General features: G+C 55.2%; 6 protein-coding genes across 6 annotated transcripts; 3 read left to right on the top strand and 3 right to left on the bottom strand.

Annotated features, from left to right (window-relative positions):
• Positions 1-170: 170 nt before the first annotated feature.
• Positions 171-1,571, bottom strand: PHACADRAFT_207004 (uncharacterized protein; the record flags this gene model as incomplete). Its single annotated transcript, XM_007393433.1, has 7 exons — positions 1,426-1,571; positions 1,152-1,357; positions 1,020-1,044; positions 928-959; positions 631-874; positions 386-595; positions 171-332 (listed from the first exon to the last, which is right to left on the bottom strand). Exons 1-7 carry the CDS (start codon positions 1,537-1,539, stop codon positions 171-173), a joined length of 993 nt encoding a protein of 330 aa, XP_007393495.1. The 5' UTR covers positions 1,540-1,571.
• Positions 1,572-2,163, bottom strand: PHACADRAFT_252270 (uncharacterized protein). The gene has a single exon (XM_007393434.1). The coding sequence runs from the start codon at positions 2,064-2,066 to the stop codon at positions 1,743-1,745; it is 324 nt and encodes a 107-aa protein (XP_007393496.1). The 5' UTR covers positions 2,067-2,163; the 3' UTR covers positions 1,572-1,742.
• A 1,128-nt stretch (positions 2,164-3,291) lies between these two features.
• On the top strand, positions 3,292-6,204 carry PHACADRAFT_252272 (uncharacterized protein). The gene is made up of 10 exons (XM_007393435.1): positions 3,292-3,588; positions 3,672-3,897; positions 4,141-4,304; positions 4,362-4,558; positions 4,605-4,749; positions 4,808-4,948; positions 5,005-5,101; positions 5,155-5,366; positions 5,417-5,688; positions 5,745-6,204. The coding sequence occupies exons 1-10, from the start codon at positions 3,391-3,393 to the stop codon at positions 6,142-6,144; spliced, it is 2,052 nt and encodes a 683-aa protein (XP_007393497.1). The 5' UTR covers positions 3,292-3,390; the 3' UTR covers positions 6,145-6,204.
• A 1,069-nt stretch (positions 6,205-7,273) lies between these two features.
• On the top strand, positions 7,274-9,528 carry PHACADRAFT_252274 (uncharacterized protein). Its single transcript, XM_007393436.1, has 14 exons — positions 7,274-7,296; positions 7,353-7,421; positions 7,479-7,507; positions 7,561-7,603; positions 7,660-7,726; positions 7,789-7,848; positions 7,903-7,969; positions 8,025-8,059; positions 8,120-8,205; positions 8,272-8,503; positions 8,559-8,583; positions 8,637-8,725; positions 8,774-8,875; positions 8,939-9,528. The coding sequence occupies exons 2-14, from the start codon at positions 7,380-7,382 to the stop codon at positions 9,331-9,333; spliced, it is 1,272 nt and encodes a 423-aa protein (XP_007393498.1). The 5' UTR covers positions 7,274-7,296; positions 7,353-7,379; the 3' UTR covers positions 9,334-9,528.
• A 407-nt stretch (positions 9,529-9,935) lies between these two features.
• PHACADRAFT_116866 (uncharacterized protein) lies at positions 9,936-11,426 on the bottom strand. The gene is made up of 6 exons (XM_007393437.1): positions 11,300-11,426; positions 11,096-11,248; positions 10,927-11,044; positions 10,788-10,876; positions 10,636-10,732; positions 9,936-10,582 (listed from the first exon to the last, which is right to left on the bottom strand). Exons 1-6 carry the CDS (start codon positions 11,349-11,351, stop codon positions 10,225-10,227), a joined length of 867 nt encoding a protein of 288 aa, XP_007393499.1. The 5' UTR covers positions 11,352-11,426; the 3' UTR covers positions 9,936-10,224.
• A 2,826-nt stretch (positions 11,427-14,252) lies between these two features.
• Positions 14,253-16,101, top strand: PHACADRAFT_252277 (uncharacterized protein). Its single transcript, XM_007393438.1, has 7 exons — positions 14,253-14,701; positions 14,761-15,020; positions 15,075-15,099; positions 15,160-15,191; positions 15,245-15,464; positions 15,526-15,735; positions 15,793-16,101. The coding sequence occupies exons 1-7, from the start codon at positions 14,588-14,590 to the stop codon at positions 15,952-15,954; spliced, it is 1,023 nt and encodes a 340-aa protein (XP_007393500.1). The 5' UTR covers positions 14,253-14,587; the 3' UTR covers positions 15,955-16,101.
• The last annotated feature ends 229 nt before the right edge of the window (positions 16,102-16,330 follow it).

The following is a 16,330-nucleotide window of genomic DNA, read 5'->3' on the forward strand; positions in this document are numbered from 1 at the left end:
AGGTGACCGCTACAAGGTAGCATATGGCCGAAGGCTTGTGAAATAATACACGCATTCAGTTTTCTCCATCCGCTCTACGCAAGATTGTACTATCATGTTCTAGCGCCAGTGATATGCCTCCGGAAATGTACGCAAAGTGATCAAGCCAAGCTACTTCGGACTTTGGATGCTTACTTCGGTAGCGGTGGTGTGCTGACGAAATGCATATTTAAAAAGCCTTCTGCGGCGCGCGAGATCTTGTGCAGTCCCGCCAGCTCGACAGCATCACGGATCGCCTTCACCTCTTCGGCGGTAAGTTGGACGTTTACCGCGTTTGCATTCTCCTCGACACGCTGCCAGCGAAGTCAATCATCCTTTCACGCCTTCAGATACACAGGACACTCACTCCGGGGTTGGTAGTACCGGGGATCGGGATCACATCCGGGCCTTGGGCGAGCACCCATGCAAGTGTGACCTGTGCGGTCGTCGCGCCATGCCTCTTGCCTATCTCGGTGAGTGTGTCGATGAGCTTCAGTATGAGCCGGAAGTTCTCCGCCCGCAAGCGCGGGTAGTCGAGCATCTTACGGGTGTCCCCGTCGTTCGGCGCCTCGCGGTTCTGTCCTCTCCCATCAGCCCACTGTTCCAGTAAACATGGGTGGACGGACGGGGACGTGCAAACTTACCCGAGAGGATCCCGCGCCCGAGCGGGCAGGACGCTACGAGCGGAATGCCGAGCTCCTTGCACGCGTTCCTGATCCCGATCTGTGGGTCTTCGATGTTCAGCGTGAAGGGCGCGTACTCAAACTGCGCTGCTGATAGGTGGTGTACGGCGTGTGCACGGCGGAGAGTGTCCTCAGTGCACCCGGAGATGCCGATGTACTTGACTTGGCCTGCCCTAGAGAATATGAGAGATCGGAAAATTGTGATGAACTCGTAGGAAGTACCTACTTGACCGCTTCTGCCATGGCGCTAATGGTTAGCTGCGGAATGAATAGTGATCAGAGGCTCAAGACATTTCTGCGGTATATGTGGAATTGTACCTCGATCGGGACGTTCTTGTCCGGCCTGCATATCAAGGATGGTTCAGCAGGAGATGCTTGAGGTGTCAGTGAAAAGCGTACAGATCAATCTGATCTACACCCAGCCTCTTCAAGGACTTGTCAATGGCCTACCTCGCATGTTCCGGCGTGCCATCGATCACGATGCCCTTGCTAGCATCTGCCACATCGACAACACGAATACAGAATTTCGTGGCGAGAAAGATCTCGCTGCGCTTGCCGGTGCGCTTGAACCACTGCCCAAAGAGGTCCTCGCTATCACCATAGATGTCAGACGTGTCCCAGAGTGTACAGCCGTGCTCGTAGGCAGCATCCAGGACCTAGCGCAGTGCTGCGTGTTAGCAGTAGTAGCAGGCAGCGAGCCAGCCGCGTGAGACTGGCCGCCTACCTTGAGGCGTTCTTCGTCCGGCTTTGTGGGGCCGTAATATGCCGACAAACCCATCCTTCCGAAACCAAGGCAACTGACGTTCGCGTCGCCGATCTTGCGTGTGGGCAAAGACATTTCGTTGTGCTTAAGCTGAAGAAGAGCTGTCCGAGTATGTGAAGAGTAGAGTGATGGCAGGTGGATGATCAGAGCTCGGTCTGCCCAATATATAGCCGATCTTCACGAGCAAATCGACAAGGCCACACCGAGCCTCTTCAAAGACCTGTCGATGGCCAACCTCGCATATTCCGGTGTGCCATCAATCACGACACCCTTACTATCTATCGCACGAAAAGCGAATTTCGTGGCAAGGAAATTTTCATTGTGCTTGTTGGTGCGCTCGAATCACTTTCCAATGAGGTCCTCGCTGTCCCCATAGCCGTCCGCCGTGTCCCAGAATGCACAGCCTCGCTCGTAGGCAGCATCCAGAACCTAAGGCAGCGTTGCACGTTAGCAGCCGGCGAGCCGGCCGCGTGAGACAGGCCGCCTACCTTGAGGCGGTCTTCGTCTGGCTTCGTAGGACCGTAGTTTGCTGAGAAAACCATCCCTCCGAAACCAATGCAACCGACGTCTGCATCACCAATCTTGCGTGTGGGCAAAGGCATTGTGTTATGCTCTGGTGAAGGTGACGGAAAGATGTCCGAATACGTGAAGAATAGAGTGGTGGCAGGTGGATATCCAGAGCTCGATCTGCTCAATATTTAGGCGGCTTCCATGAGCAAGTCGAGCACCTACGCGCCTGCACCTGCTAACGAAGACTATTTCTTCCTGCGTATTTTGGGAAGCTCCGTTTGATTATGAAGTACTGAGTGTTGTCAAACGCCTTGCTGAAACGGTATGTAAGACGCCCGTGGCCTTGCAGAGCGCAGCGACGGAATCTGTGGCTGGTGGGCCTGACTGGTGAGTTGTTGTCCACTGTAACGTATAAATGTTCCAAAAATAGCTTCCCGTCGCTCGCCATGCGTACGTGCTGCCCTGTGTCGCCTCGACAAGATGCGTTTCGGAGAGGAATTGACCAATGGCCGAGACCGGACGTAAGTGTCTTACTGTAGACTCGGTATGGGTATGACGAGTCCCAGTTTCGCCAAACAATCCGAGGGTGCGAGATTTCGGGACGTTTTGGGAAGGGAGGTAGGGTCCTGCATGCAGTGGGAAGGAAGGTGCACCCGCCAGCGCACGCCGAGTCCCAAGCGTCCGAGTGCATGAAGGTAATGTCGAGTCTCCACTCACCATAAAACCGGGGAAGAGACCTAGGGGTTGTGGATGTACCCCTTCATTCATCTCTTCGTCATTTAGGACTTGTAGGGCAGCCCCTAATTGATCTCGAGCATGGTGTGTATTACCATATGCATGACAATGACCCTCAGGCTCGAGTGCCATTACCTATGACTTGAGGAGAGGTGGAACGCGCAGCGTCTACAGTTCTGCGTCAACATAGGCCAAGTATGCTTCATGCGCCGAACAAACTATTTTCTGACCGAGCTGGAATACGCGGCTAGAGCATGGTATCAGTCCGTTCGCGAGCGGACTTCGAAAGAAGTCGCTTGCAGTTTCTGCGGAGTCCGAGCTGCTGGATACAAGCCTGTTACTTTGCCTCATTCACAATGTTTATGTAAAGGCGTACGTGTTTTACAGTGAAGCGTTTGAAGATCCGGAGAGCGAAGACAGACCTGCAAGATATAGAGCGCACCATCAGGCGGATCTACGCACCGGCGCCAATTTAATTCACGGGAGGAAGCGTCCGTCACGACTTCCGAGGCTGCATCTTCACAGTCCCGCCAACATCCGCCAGCCTGCCACGCGCTGCCCAACACACTAGCCCTGGTGCGCGCTCTCACAACGTGGACGACACACTACAGTCGCTCCTCGCCACATCTTGCTAACGTCTGCTGAGGCTTGTCCCTTCTCACGGTATTGCGTGGCCTCGCAATGAACTCGAAGTCGTCGACACTACCTCGCTCGAATGTGCTCGTTCTGGGATCGAACTCTGTGCACTGTCTCCTGCCGGCGACGCTCATAGCACAAGCGGATGCGCTGCTCGACAGACATCGGCTCGAAGAAGCCGTGGACCTGGCAGACAGGCACCTGAAGCGGCTACAGGCCAGGGTGGCTGTCGGTCAAGAGGAGGTGCGTGGCGAATGTATCGCCAGGTCCCAGCTCATCTCAATATGCGCGGACATCCTTCGTCATGTGCCGTACTGCGCGGATAGGCCGACGAGCTGCGCTACGTGTATCAGCGCATCGGCTTCCAGTGCCTCACCGAGACCCTGTTCGACGACGCCGGCAAGCACTTCTTCGCCGGCCACCTCGACCCGCGCGTGCTCGTCCGGTACTACCCGCACCTCTGTGGTACACTGCTCGGCGAGGAAGAAACCGTCGATGTCTTTGCGGGCGTTCAGGAGCACATGCCGCGCGAGGCGAGCATCGACGACATCAGTGAGTGCCCGCCCTTCCGCGTCGCCCCCTTCTCCCCGTGCGCCCGCGTTCTGTAGCCAAATGTAGCACCCCATCTCATTCCCTCCGCCCCACCCGCTCCTTTTTTGTTGCCATACACCCAACCCCTGCGTGCGCGTGCCTGGGCTCCGGTCTTGCCGTGTCGCCGTCGTTGTTGGCATGAAAACCATCCCCCGTTGACGTGCGCGCATACGTCGGGGCTGATCCCAGTTCGCATCAACCTAGTCAGGAACTACTCGCCGCACCTCGCGCCGAACACGAGCACGGCGCCGCCGACGATCGAGCTCCGCGAGATCCTGAACATGGCCGCGGCGGACATGCTCAAGGTGTTTCTGCGCAAGTGGCGCGCGAAGCGCAGGGACGAGGTGCACGACCGGCGCGCCAACGAGGTACGTCGCTGATTTTCTCTGCGAGTTGGCACAGGGCGGAGGCTGAGGACGACACAGGTGGTTGACACGGTCCTTGCGAGGCTGTACACGGAGTCGGGAGAAACGACAGACCTCCTTGCGCTCATCGGCGGCCCGAACGACATTGTGTTGCACGAGCTCGAGCCGGTGCTCATCAGGAGCAGCCGGTACGACGCGCTCTGCAGACTGTACAAGACCCGAGGACAGGAAGCAAAGCTCCTGGACGCCTGGTCAAAGTGAGCTTGTCGGCCGCTCTGCCTCGGATCGTTCTGACCTTCATAGGCTGATCACTGGCGAGTGGATCGATCTCGACGTGCACGACCCGCTGTCCAGCATGTTCATGTTCCTGAACGAGAAGCGAGACAAGGCCCTCGCGCAAGAATGGGGCACCTGGCTGCTAAAGTACGACCAGGACCAAGCGATGCGGGTGTGCCCGTGCTCCCTTCTTCGAAACTTACCATCTATACTAACCCCAAACCTCCAAGCTACTGTTCACTGTCGGATTGGGGAAGCGCACGGCGAAAGGCGGGGCGGAAGAGTCCGCGCTGCTTCGTCGCATCCAAGAGGCAGATCCGAGAGCTGCGGCACAGTTCCTTGAAAACCTGGTTCTGAACAGGCGCAGTGCTGTACGCACCCTCGTTTCGCCTTCCACATAACGATATGCTGAGTGGTCTACTGATAGGATCCAGATTTGCATAACCAACTAGCGAGCGTATATGTGGACCAATTGCTGTCTTGTTTCGCAGACGAGTCCATCTCTAAGCTATGGCGCGCAAAAGGTACGTTACCGGTTTTGCCTACGTATACTTTGTGTCTGAAACATTCCTCACAGCCGCTTCATACACCTCTGGCAAAGTTGATGTTCCCTTCTTATCTTACTTTGCGTCCACGACACCAGACTCGGACTCGAAAGAGACACGGTTACGGACTGCTCTGTTCCTCCAGGGCTCGAGGTTCTATGACCCGGAGCTTATCAGACGAAGATTAGAAGAGCATGAGCAGAAGAAGGTACTCAGTCTTGAGGTGGCCGTCGTGCTCGGAAAGGTGAGGTGCACTCTCGTTTCTCTCCACCACTCTCTCTGAACTACGGACAGCTTGGTCGTCATCGAGAAGCTCTAAGCGCGCTCGTACTTGATTTGCACGACTCCGCTTCGGCCGAGATTTATTGCACGTTGGGCGGCGCGGTCATATCACCGAAAGTTGCGCATTTACTAGGGGAACGGTTCCAGCTGCAGCGATGGGCCGCGCTCATCACGCCGCTGCCCATGGCGAACAAGGCCACGCCCATGGAGCGTGAAAAGACGGTAGACGAGGGTCTGAAGAAGGACCTGACAAAGATACTGCTGGGGGTGTACATGAGCGGAGGGTAAGCCTTTCCCTTCGGCGGTGGGAGGAACGACGCGACTGACTCGCTCTGGGCAGAGAGGCGATGGCCGAACGCGCTGCGCAGCTGCTGAGCGCACAGGGGATGAACCTGGACGGGGAAGAGGTGCTGGCGACGATCCCGTCCGAGTGGCCGCTGCGGGTGCTGTCGTCGTTCCTCGCACGCTCGCTCCGGCGAACGCTGCACGCGCGCCACGAGGGCCAGCTCGTGAAGGCGATCGCGACGAGCGAGAACCTCGCCGTTGCTGAGCGCACGTGGCTCGTTCTCCGCGAGGAGGGCGCGGTCATCGAGGAGGCCATGGACGGCGATGGCGACGACGATGGTAGCGCGGACGAGAAGGGGGGCGAGTCGGGCCTGGGGCTGAGTCTGGACGAGAAGGCCGAGCTGGTGCGTCCGGCGCAGGGCGGAGGGGAGGCTCCTGTGGTGGATTTTACTTGAGTGTTGCGTCATCTGGATGAATTCATGCCATGTTCTAATGCTTTGCTAATTGGACATCTCTGCTTCCTGGATGTCGCAGGATCGAGCGCTGGTTGGTGTCCATATGGTAGGGTGATGGAAGTGCTGTGACGGACGCGATGCTCAGGCTGCAGGGCGAGACGACTCTCCGTCGGGCGACCGCTGCCGCCGTTGCGTGATATTGCGCACCCTGACTTTCCCCTTCGGCGCTCGCTCGAAGACGGCAGGCACTTACCCAATGTCATCGTGCGATGTACTGAAGTATATTACATGCCATCGGGATGACACTAGTTCCTGGAGCGTACGCCGCTGACGCACCCTCACTAGGCAACTGTGGCTTCTCGATGAGGGAGGGGAGGGGCGGGGCAGCGGTCGCGATCATCACGGTCTCCAAGTCTTCGATGCCGTGCCGTGCCGTGCCGCTCCCGGCATATTCTCAGCATGCCTCCCTCGAGCTCTGTGCACGGCCTGGTGAGTAGTATAGATAACCTTCTGTCAGTGCGTTCACGTTGTCTCAGAGTTTTCATATCAAGGTTCGCCTACGGAGCGGAAACCTTAGCGAGCCGAAGGTCGCGTGGTATCGGCACAAGAGGCGCGCACATCACACACGGCAATCCGTTGGCCATCGAGTCGGCGGTGAGGGCGCCGAGACCGCCTGAGCCCGACGTCTTCCAGGAGTTTTAGCTTCTGAGAGTGCCTGGCTGCCAGATCCCCCCAATCTCGCGAAATTTTCGCTCCCCATCTCGCACGGTGCGTTAGACTTGGGACAGCTGAGCGAAGCTTCGAATTTCCATCAAACCAAGACGCCCTTCGCGCCCCGTCATTTCGAACCGCGCCGCGCCCGGTCTGCATATATGCGCGACTGTTCCCCAGCAGTTAGTCCTCGGTACTTGTCCTCTGCCCCAACGCGAGCCCGTCCTTGTCTTCTGCTACCACAACATCACCGTGAGTGGTGTTTGTTGTCGCACGATGGAGGATCACGGCAGCAGTATCCCTTCCTTGCTGGACAAGTACAGCACCTCCGACGTCGCGCTCGAGTCCCACCCGCCTCTCTCGGCCAGGAATGGCGTCTGGTGGAAGATAGATCTATTTGTTCTACCTGTTGCGACAATGATATTCTTCCTTTCATTCTTGGTGTGTTCTTCTGATATATGCGCACTGACTTCGCGCATTTAATCTGAGAACTACAGGACAAGGGAAATATTGGCAATGCCCGCATGGCAGGGCTGCAGGAACAGCTTGGGATGACAAACAACCAAGTAAGGCCTTTCGCTCGTGTCTGCCAACTCTTCGGACTGACCCCCTCCGGCGTGTAGTACAGTATAGCCTTGACAGTCACATACATGTATGTGTCTCTCTCAAACTCTCTTTCTATAGGACTGACAATCTGCTACACAGTCCTTATATTTTAATAGAGTTTCCAACGAATCTACTGCTCAAGGTATGTTACCTCGCTCGGATTCCTCGTTGCTTTGCTCAATACTGGCTGATTTGTAGCATATTGGTGCTAATATACTCTTGCCGGCAATGGTGGTGCTGTGGGGTATCGTAACAGCCTTGCAAGGTAGGTCGCTGGAGCCTCCCTCTGCCGTGTTTGCCCCGAAGTCGCTTATTTGAGATCATTAGGCCTCGTCACTACCTATTCCGGTCTCATCGCCTGTCGTTTCTTTCTCGGTCTTTTTGAAGGTGGGTATATGCGACTCAAACGCATCATACGCTTGTGATGAAACGACTCCGTAGGTGGTCTACTTCCGGGCTTGTCGCTGTATCTTGCATCATTCTATCCGAGACAGAGGCTGCAGTTACGGTATGTTTATCACGATCGTTGCATATATGTGCTCCAAATAACCGCTTCCTTCCAGCATCTCCATCTTCTTCGCTGCTGCATCACTGGCCGGTCTGTGACTTTTGATGCTGCTCGTGCCACAGCGCTTACTAGCTGGCTCTCTTGCTACAGGTGCATTTTCTGGCCTTCTTGCCGCCGCTATCATCAAGATGGAGGGCGTCGGAGGTAAAAATGGCTGGGCGTGGATCTTCATCTTGGTGAGACGACCGGTCTGCGCCACTCCGATGAAGATTCATCGATTTACTCCAACACCTTCCCATTAGGAAGGTCTATTCACCGTGTGCTTCGGAGCGGCGTCCTTCTGGCTGTTGCCTCGCACACCACAATATGCGCTCTTCTTGACGTCCGAGGAGAAACAGTACATTTCCGAGGTGCTGCAAGATGACGGTGTCGTTGCGGCAAACGCTTCCGAAGACGAGTTCAGTTGGCATCATGTCATCGAGACGTTCAAGAAGCCGCACGTGCTGGTCCTCACTGTTGCCGGCTTCTTCAATGGTAGGTCGTAGGACGTCTGAGATTTGACGGCACGAAATAATGGGATATATTGCAGGTTCCACGCTGTCCGGCCTTGCGTAGTATGCATGATTTATTGCGGCGCCCTGAATTTGACATTGATGTTGGGATGCAGCTTCGCGCCCTCTATCGTGGCGAGCCTCGGGTACACGAAAAATCAGGCACAGCTCATGAGTGTGCCGCCTTTCGCAGTCTCTTTCGTCCGTACGTGGCTCCTCCATCACCCACCTGACTCTTTACTAAACCAATCAGTGTCCATCGTGACCTCTTTCCTGTCCGATTTCTACGGCCGACGTGGTCTCACCATTACCTTCTTCGCCTTGATCAGCATCGTCGGCTTCGCCATGTTCCTCGGTTCGTTCGCCCCACTCTGGCCTCCGTCCTGCGGATCCCGTGCTCATCTAACGCTCGCTTCAGGCTCCGCGGACGACAGCGTGCGGTACGGCAGCCTGTTCTTGTTGCTGCCAGGCACGTACTGCGCTGCGCCGCCACTCGGCGCGTGGGTCGCCAACAACGCCGCGCCGCACGCGCGCCGTGCGACCGCCCTTGCGGCGCTCACCGTCGCGACGAACACCGGCGGGATCCTGAGCACGTGGCTCCTCGGCGCGCTCTCGCCGCCGCCGCGGTACACCGCCGCGAGCGCGACACTACTCGCGTTCCAGGTGGGCATCTTGGCGTGTGCGCTCGCGAATGTGCTCTATCTCTCCGCGCGCAACGGGCGCAAGCGTGTGGAGAGAACGCACCTAGGCGAGAGACGTGAGAAGGTGGGTGTCGTTGGGGATGACAACGCGTGGTTTGAGTACAAGCTGTAGGATCGTGCGTCGTGCATACGTGCTATTGTCGCTCTTTTAGCCTTCCTATTGTAGTTGTAGGATTGTCCGTCGTGCATGCGTCGTCGTCGCTCTTTTGGCATTTTTGTTGTTTTCATGGACTTCTTGCAGACTTGCAGCTGAATGTGAATGAAACTGTCGTTTGCTGTAATAATATAACAATCTTTGAGGTTTGGCCCGTACTACTCTCCGCTTTCGTGCCTTAATGTTACTCTCTTGAGCACCCCAGTGCGCTCATCTGCATGACTCATCAGCAAGCTTTACAATTGTCCGCAATCAATCACCATTTTGACGGACACGGACTAGATACATACACCAGATTCACCGCAGCATGAGCAACTCATGCGCTAGACCCAAATTACTACGACGAGCTCATATCGTTCGAATCGACTAGAGCTGTTTGTGAACGACAGGCGGGGAGAGAACATGCCTGCGACAGCGTCAGAAGGATCCCAAGTGTCATGAGCCTCGACATATCGGCCCCCTGGAATGATCCATCTCCGCAGTCTCAGCGTGCAGACGAAAGACGAATCATCAGCAGAGGCCCAGCCTTTCACACGAACACACGCTGAATTTACAGACCTGGTATTAAATACGTTCATAGCGAGCGATAAGTGTCTAAGCTATATGTGCGTCAGAGGCTGAGGATATCGTAAGGGCTATTGTGTACATTTTAAGGGCAGGACAGGCGGGATTCCATATCACTCCGGGAAGCTAGAGAGGCAGATAGCAATTAGGGAGGGAAATAGCAGGTGTCAACGTGAGTGCGGGGCAATGGAGCGAGTGGATGCGAGTCAGATGTTGACGGATATGAAGGGTGGAACTAGTGCGATAATAGGGATAAGTAGGCGGGGAAAACGCGTCGAAAAGGGTTCAAGCTGCGGCGGACTGCATCAGCCAGTAGTCGAGGAGCATGCCGGACCAGATGATGAGCCCTGTGAGGCCGTTCGCGTTGAACTTGCGCCCGCCGTCGGCCGGCACGTCGGGTGTCCACGTCGCGAACTGCCAGGCAAAGTGCAGCGCGGCGCCGCCGCAGGAGAGGACAAAGTAGGGCACGCCCTGGTGGTTCGCGTGCCCGGCGGCGAGGAGGAGCGCGAGGAAGGCGAGCGTGAAGCCGATGAGGATCGGGCGCACGTACGCGCCGAAGAGGAGCGCGGTCGACTTGACGCCTGCGTGCACGTCGTCCTCGCGGTCCTGGCAAGCGTATATGGTGTCGTAAACGATCGTCCAGCTGCGAGTGAACGTTAGAGGTGCGAATATGTGGGGAGAAAGGATAGGACGCACCAGACGGTGCCGAAGAAGAACGCACAGACGACGTGCACTGGGACGTTATCTGTGACGGCGAACCAGGCAACGGGGTACCCCCAGTTCATTGCGAACCCTGAGAAGAAGTTTTGTTTAGATGGAAAGTGGGAAGGGACATTATGCGGATTGACCTAGCCAAGCCTGAGGCCAGTATGTCCAGCGCTTCATAAGAGGGTAAAGTGCATGAAAGGGGAAGATACCCATGAGAGCGAAGAGAGCACTAGAGTGTGTTAGAAGATATTAGCATCCGTAGACGAATCGGTGACTTACGCAGTTTGGTTTGTTAGGAAGAGCATGGCAATTGTAGGAACCATGAGGACAAGGAGGAGGATCCATGCTTCGAGGGCGGTAACCACGCCAGAGGGCAGAGGTCGTGTTCTTGTGCGTTCTATAAGAACAATGAGTCTGATATTCAACGACATGGATTGCACGTACTTACCGACTTGTCTGTCAAAGTCTATGTCGCAAATGTCATTGAGCACACAAGCAGCACTGTGCAGCAGCGTGCTGCTAATGCCAAACGCAAATAGTTGTACAGCAAGGTCATGTATCGGTGTGCCGATAGCGTAGCCGGCCATAGTAAGACCCCATGCTGGAAGCGCATCAGCACCGACGAGGTGGGTAGGCGCGTAGGACAACCTACCACACGGCCAGAACATCAACGTGTTGCCCATAATAGGTTTGTGTAGGCGCATGAGTTCCCAATAGCCGCGCCACCGTGACTTGGTCGGGGCGGGAGTACCGAGGAGGGAGTGGTGTGCAGCGGCCTTGTACATGATTCGGGACCGGGTAAGGAGGCAGAGGGAGTTAGAACTCGGGAAGCAGAAGAGAAGTCGAAGACCTACCGTACCTTGAGCGTGTCTCAAGAGTTTATATACCGACGTGCGGCCCGCGAGACAACTAGCCAGCATGCGCACAGGGTGATCGCACGGGGCACGTCAGGGAGAGCGTCGGCAGCTATCGCAAAATGCAGAGCTATGAAATGCGATCATTTAGGACACGAAACATGAGGACCTACATCCTTTCGGATGCTCACCCGTCTTTGTTTTTTCAGGCTTATTTGTCGTGGTACCGAGCGCATCGCACTCATTGGCGGCGTGGACGGCCAAAACCGGCTCTATGCCGCGCGCCGCGTACTATTTCCATGCGGATCCTTCGTTCAAGGGACGTGAAGGAACGCCACAGAGCTCAGCGCAGATTCATTAAAACGGACCGCCCGGAAGAGCCACTGCTAGACCAAAGTCTGGAAGCTTGATAGCCGCCGGCTGTCTCTGGGCGCCCCGTGGTCTCTCCTGTACAACAACAGCGGTTACGCATGTTGGCACGACGGCGTTATGGAGATGACTCGCATACCTGTGAGTAAAAAACGCTTTGAAGCCATTGAGGCCATTTCCGACGGCTACCTCTAGTCCTGTGCTCGCGGATGCGCCCACGTTCGCAAGCAGAGCCGAATACGTAGGTTTTAGCTGCGATGTCGCCATCACACGCGCAACATCTGAAACCTCGCAGTTTTGCAGGTGGATCACTACAGTGCAAAACGTGTCACTAGAAGGGCGGTTAAGCACACGCAGTGACGGCGGCTTGGGCACGGGCTGTCCTTGCCCTGAGAAATGAGCGGACTGCACTGACATGGATCCGATCCGCCATGCCCGACGAGACAAGGTTGTCGTGCTTATCAGGCACGAGGCCGTAGTGGCAAAAGAGAGAGTGCGGAACCGAATATCCAGTGACTGCGTCCACCAGAAAGTCCGGTCCAGCATGGATGTCGCAGTGCGGGATTGAGCTCTTGAACAGATGTACGGCAAGGAGAGTATAAGCCCTGTAGATTAAAGCCAAAATCTTTCTGTAAAAGTCTAAACAGCTATCAGTATTTGGCATGCACCTCATTGCAGGACTTATTTTGGGATGGTATGAAATAGTAATTATACAAAAGAATGGGGCCCCTGCGGACATGAGGTAACATGAATTCAAATACGCTAGGCGTGGGGTGAACTTCAGACGGAAGTGATATATATCGAAATATGGAGTGTACTCGATCACTCTCCGTCGCCACATAGGGATAAATGGCGCCGTGTTGTAATGCACGAAACAGGATTATCGTGGATAAACGATTCGGGAGATGACGTGCAAGCCGGGAATAAATCGAGCAGCTGGCAGGTGAAGAATATAACGTACTGCTGAATCCACAAGAGACATCTCATGGCAACACTGGCACATAAGGTAGCGATTGTCCGTATCTTAGACGGACCACCTGGACTCGCCGGAGGAAGGCTTATACTAATGGCTGCTGACGGCGCGCCCACAAAATCAAAGACGATCAGTTAATTTCGGGAAGTAAACGCACAGACACGTACTGGACGCCGACGAATGTCACGGATGAGTCGGAGGCAGTCGTAGAAAGCCGCACACACCGCGAACCGCAGCTGCTCCTCCGCGGAGGGCATTTTTTGAAGCCCGAAATGCTTACCCTCAGGTGTCAAACATAGCACGCTGTCCAGGATCCGCACGCTGCCTGACCCGCTGCTGCCGGTATCACTGTTCAAAGCGAGGTCTGCGGACTAATCACTACAAGCCGCAGATTGATCAACTGGATAAGGATTGTGGATGTAATAATTTGAACACATCACGTCCACAAGGAAAGTGCACGTCAGGATGCATATGGGGAGTGTGTAAACGCTCAACGCACCAGTACACTGTTTTCATCGGACATGGTGGTGGGTTGCTGCGTCGGAGACCTCGACCTTCGAACCCTACACATGAAATGCGAGACGGTGTCCGGACCTAGCAGACGCGGCACACGACTGTGGTCACTGTTGTTGCACGTTGTGGTGAATCAAGCAGCTGGCTTGTGGCGGAGCACGTGTAAAGCATTGTATTGCACGCCCAGCACGTAGGAATGAATCGACAGGTATTTGCACTACGTAGCCGAACTAACCTCTTCAAACCTCTTGAGCGGCGTGAGTGTAAGCTCTACCATGCATGGGCCAGATCCTGTTGTCTGCTATTAAGTTCAAGGACCGTGTGAATATCGACGGTCTGCGGCGTGGACGTACGAGATATGAAACTTAACCCTCCGCAATCGACCTCCATAGCTTACGGACTTCTCCCGGTCCTCCGGTCCTTTGAATGCTTCGCCGTCACACGTGCACTCCCATAGGACGCTGTGAATGAAACGGAGATGCGTGAGACTTGCGTGTTGAGTGAACCGGTCGATGGAGGATGTATGGGCTGCTGTCGAGGTTGACATTGAGGTGCGCGGGCGCGACGTGAAGCGCGGAATTTCCCGCGGAGTATTTACTTCAATCTCCGCGGTTTCTGCTGTAGCAATGCTTAGACATTCGGCGACATTCTGAGCTCAAACATTTGTATGCTCAGAGCGCGGCCTCCTCCACCTTTCTGAGCAAGATAAACGCAGCCTTGCATAGTGACACAGCAGCTAGAAAGTGGTGCGCACAAAGCGTGGTTTGCTCGACACTGCGCCAGGTTTTTTCAAATTCCAGGGTCATGGGTAATGACATTAATGACACTTGGAGCTCGTTTACGGTATACATTCGCCTTCCCGCTACAGACGGGATCCCACCTGCTCCAGTCTCATTTTCGCTTACACTCGAGCTTGACCTTCAGATATGTCTTTCCTTGGTTACCAAGCACAAATTGATCAATCCTTCTGTGAAGCGCTTTGCCACCTTGCCGAAACGACGCGTACGCACGGCGAGCGACGCGCCACGGGAAACTAATCGCAGTGAGGTTCTGCAATGACAGACGACCTCTCAGTCATCGGAGCAAACGGTCTCGACGGCGACGCGTAGACACTCGGCTTTGCTCACGGAGGTCACCTATATAATGGATAGACCGAGCTCTGGTCATTCGTCAGTCGCCGCTCTTTTCTTTGCATATTCGAGCATCTCTCCTCCAGCTTAAGCACAACACAATGTCCTTGCCTACACGCAAGATTGGTGACGCGAACGTTAGTTGCGTCGGCTTTGGAGCGATGGGTTTGTCGGCATACTACGGCTCCCCAATGATAGACGAGGAACGCTTCAAAGTAAGTAGCACTTTTTTTGGAGCGACCTCGCCGTTTGCCAATACGCAAGACTACTCCAGGTCTTAGATGCCGCTCACGAGCAGGGCTGCACGTTCTGGGACACATCGGACATCTATGGAGACAGCGAGGATCTCATCAGTCAGTGGTTCAAGCGCACCGGCAAGCGCAGCGAAATCTTCCTTGCCACGAAATTCGCTTTCCGCGCGATCGACAGCAAGGGTGCCACCCTCGATGGTACCCCGGAATATGCGAGACTGGCCATCGACAACTCTCTGAAGAGGCTCGGTGTGGATCAGATTGATCTATGGTATCTTCACCGGTAAGTTGTTCATGAGTGTCTTAGCATACTATGCTGAGCTATTCTGATGTGCAGGCCGGACGCGAACGTTCCAATCGAGGTACATATTTACATATGTCGTAGAACTATCTTGAGCCTCTAATTCCTACCCATTCCGCAGCTCACTATTGGCGCCATGGCAGAAGCAGTCAAGTGAGCACTTTCTACGATTTTGTCGCAGCTCGCCGACCTCTCATGTCCCCCAGAGCTGGCAAAGTCAAGTACATTGGCATCTCTGAGTGTTCCGAGGACACTCTCCGCCGTGCACACGCTGTGTACCCGATCGCAGCCGCCCAGTTCGAGTACGCACCCTTCACACTGAACATCGAGGACCCGCAGATTGGGATCTGGAACGCGTGCAAGGAGCTCGGTATCACGCTCGTCGCATATAGTCCGCTCGGACGCGGGCTACTCTCGGGCAAACTCGTGCGTCTCCGCCCGTCTGCCCGTGTTAAGCGAAGCATCATGCTGACAAACAGAGAGACAGGACCCCGACGCGCTGAGTGACAAGGACATCCGCAAGTTATTCGACTTCCCGCGCTTCCAGAAGGAGAACTTCCAGCTCGTGCTCAAGGTCGTCGACACGCTCACCGAGATCGGCAAAAGGCACGACGCGACGTCTGCGCAGGTCGCCCTCGCGTGGCTGCTCGCCCAGGGCCCAAACGTTATCCCGATCCCGGGAACCACCAACGTTAGGGTTAGTGTCTTCTCTCTCTGAATATTATGTAGGAGGTTGGCTGACGACATTGGGCAGCGCCTTGAGGAGAATGCCAACGCGAGACACGTCAAGCTCACTCCTGGGGAGGTGAAGGAGATTCGCGATGCTGTTGAACGCGCGGGACTGCACGAGGTCCCACGCGTCGCAAAAGGCTTTTCGCACATGAGCTACGTCGACACGCCTCAGCTGTACAAGTAAGATCTCATTTAGCCTACCATCCAAAGTCTACAATATCTTGGGTTGATCCTTCCAATGTCTATTTGCACAATCCAGAAGCATAGTAATCCAGGTACTAAGACATGATGGTGCAACTTTGCACATACTGAATGGAGAAAATTCATTGAGGCCGTACATGGTTAGGACAAGTATCTCCTCGAAGGAGAATTCAACAGTCCAAAAATTTTGCATCCTCCACGGGAGACGCAAGACTGCAAGCCAGAGACGGCTTGACTGTTCGCCCGAAGGTTTCTAACCATACTCGTCTTCTACTCTCGTGCATTGATTGAGCCGCGCTGACAGCGATGGACTTCGGGCTGCTGTGGGTGGCACCCACAGTGTTTCCGGGGCAGAACGT

Source organism: Phanerochaete carnosa (assembly GCF_000300595.1).
Source record: "Phanerochaete carnosa HHB-10118-sp unplaced genomic scaffold PHACAscaffold_3, whole genome shotgun sequence".
NCBI classification, from domain to species: Eukaryota; Fungi; Basidiomycota; class Agaricomycetes; order Polyporales; family Phanerochaetaceae; genus Phanerochaete; species Phanerochaete carnosa.

Excerpts from the sequence above, each read along its gene's own strand:
- PHACADRAFT_252277 (XM_007393438.1), top strand. The coding sequence starts at position 14,588 with ATGTCCTTGCCTACACGCAAGATTGGTGACGCGAACGTTAGTTGCGTC. Across the intron at positions 14,702-14,760 it reads TAGACGAGGAACGCTTCAAA|GTCTTAGATGCCGCTCACGA; the intron begins GTAAGTAGCACT and ends AGACTACTCCAG. Across the intron at positions 15,100-15,159 it reads ACGCGAACGTTCCAATCGAG|CTCACTATTGGCGCCATGGC; the intron begins GTACATATTTAC and ends CCCATTCCGCAG.
- PHACADRAFT_252272 (XM_007393435.1), top strand. The coding sequence starts at position 3,391 with ATGAACTCGAAGTCGTCGACACTACCTCGCTCGAATGTGCTCGTTCTG. Across the intron at positions 5,102-5,154 it reads TAAGCTATGGCGCGCAAAAG|CCGCTTCATACACCTCTGGC; the intron begins GTACGTTACCGG and ends CATTCCTCACAG. Across the intron at positions 5,689-5,744 it reads GGGGTGTACATGAGCGGAGG|AGAGGCGATGGCCGAACGCG; the intron begins GTAAGCCTTTCC and ends CGCTCTGGGCAG.
- PHACADRAFT_252270 (XM_007393434.1), bottom strand. The coding sequence starts at position 2,066 with ATGCCTTTGCCCACACGCAAGATTGGTGATGCAGACGTCGGTTGCATT.
- PHACADRAFT_116866 (XM_007393437.1), bottom strand. The coding sequence starts at position 11,351 with ATGCGCCTACACAAACCTATTATGGGCAACACGTTGATGTTCTGGCCG. Across the intron at positions 11,045-11,095 it reads AGACTTTGACAGACAAGTCG|AACGCACAAGAACACGACCT; the intron begins GTAAGTACGTGC and ends TTGTTCTTATAG. Across the intron at positions 10,583-10,635 it reads TTCTTCTTCGGCACCGTCTG|CTGGACGATCGTTTACGACA; the intron begins GTGCGTCCTATC and ends GTTCACTCGCAG.
- PHACADRAFT_252274 (XM_007393436.1), top strand. The coding sequence starts at position 7,380 with ATGGCAGGGCTGCAGGAACAGCTTGGGATGACAAACAACCAA. Across the intron at positions 7,604-7,659 it reads CAACGAATCTACTGCTCAAG|CATATTGGTGCTAATATACT; the intron begins GTATGTTACCTC and ends GCTGATTTGTAG. Across the intron at positions 8,876-8,938 it reads CGGCTTCGCCATGTTCCTCG|GCTCCGCGGACGACAGCGTG; the intron begins GTTCGTTCGCCC and ends CGCTCGCTTCAG.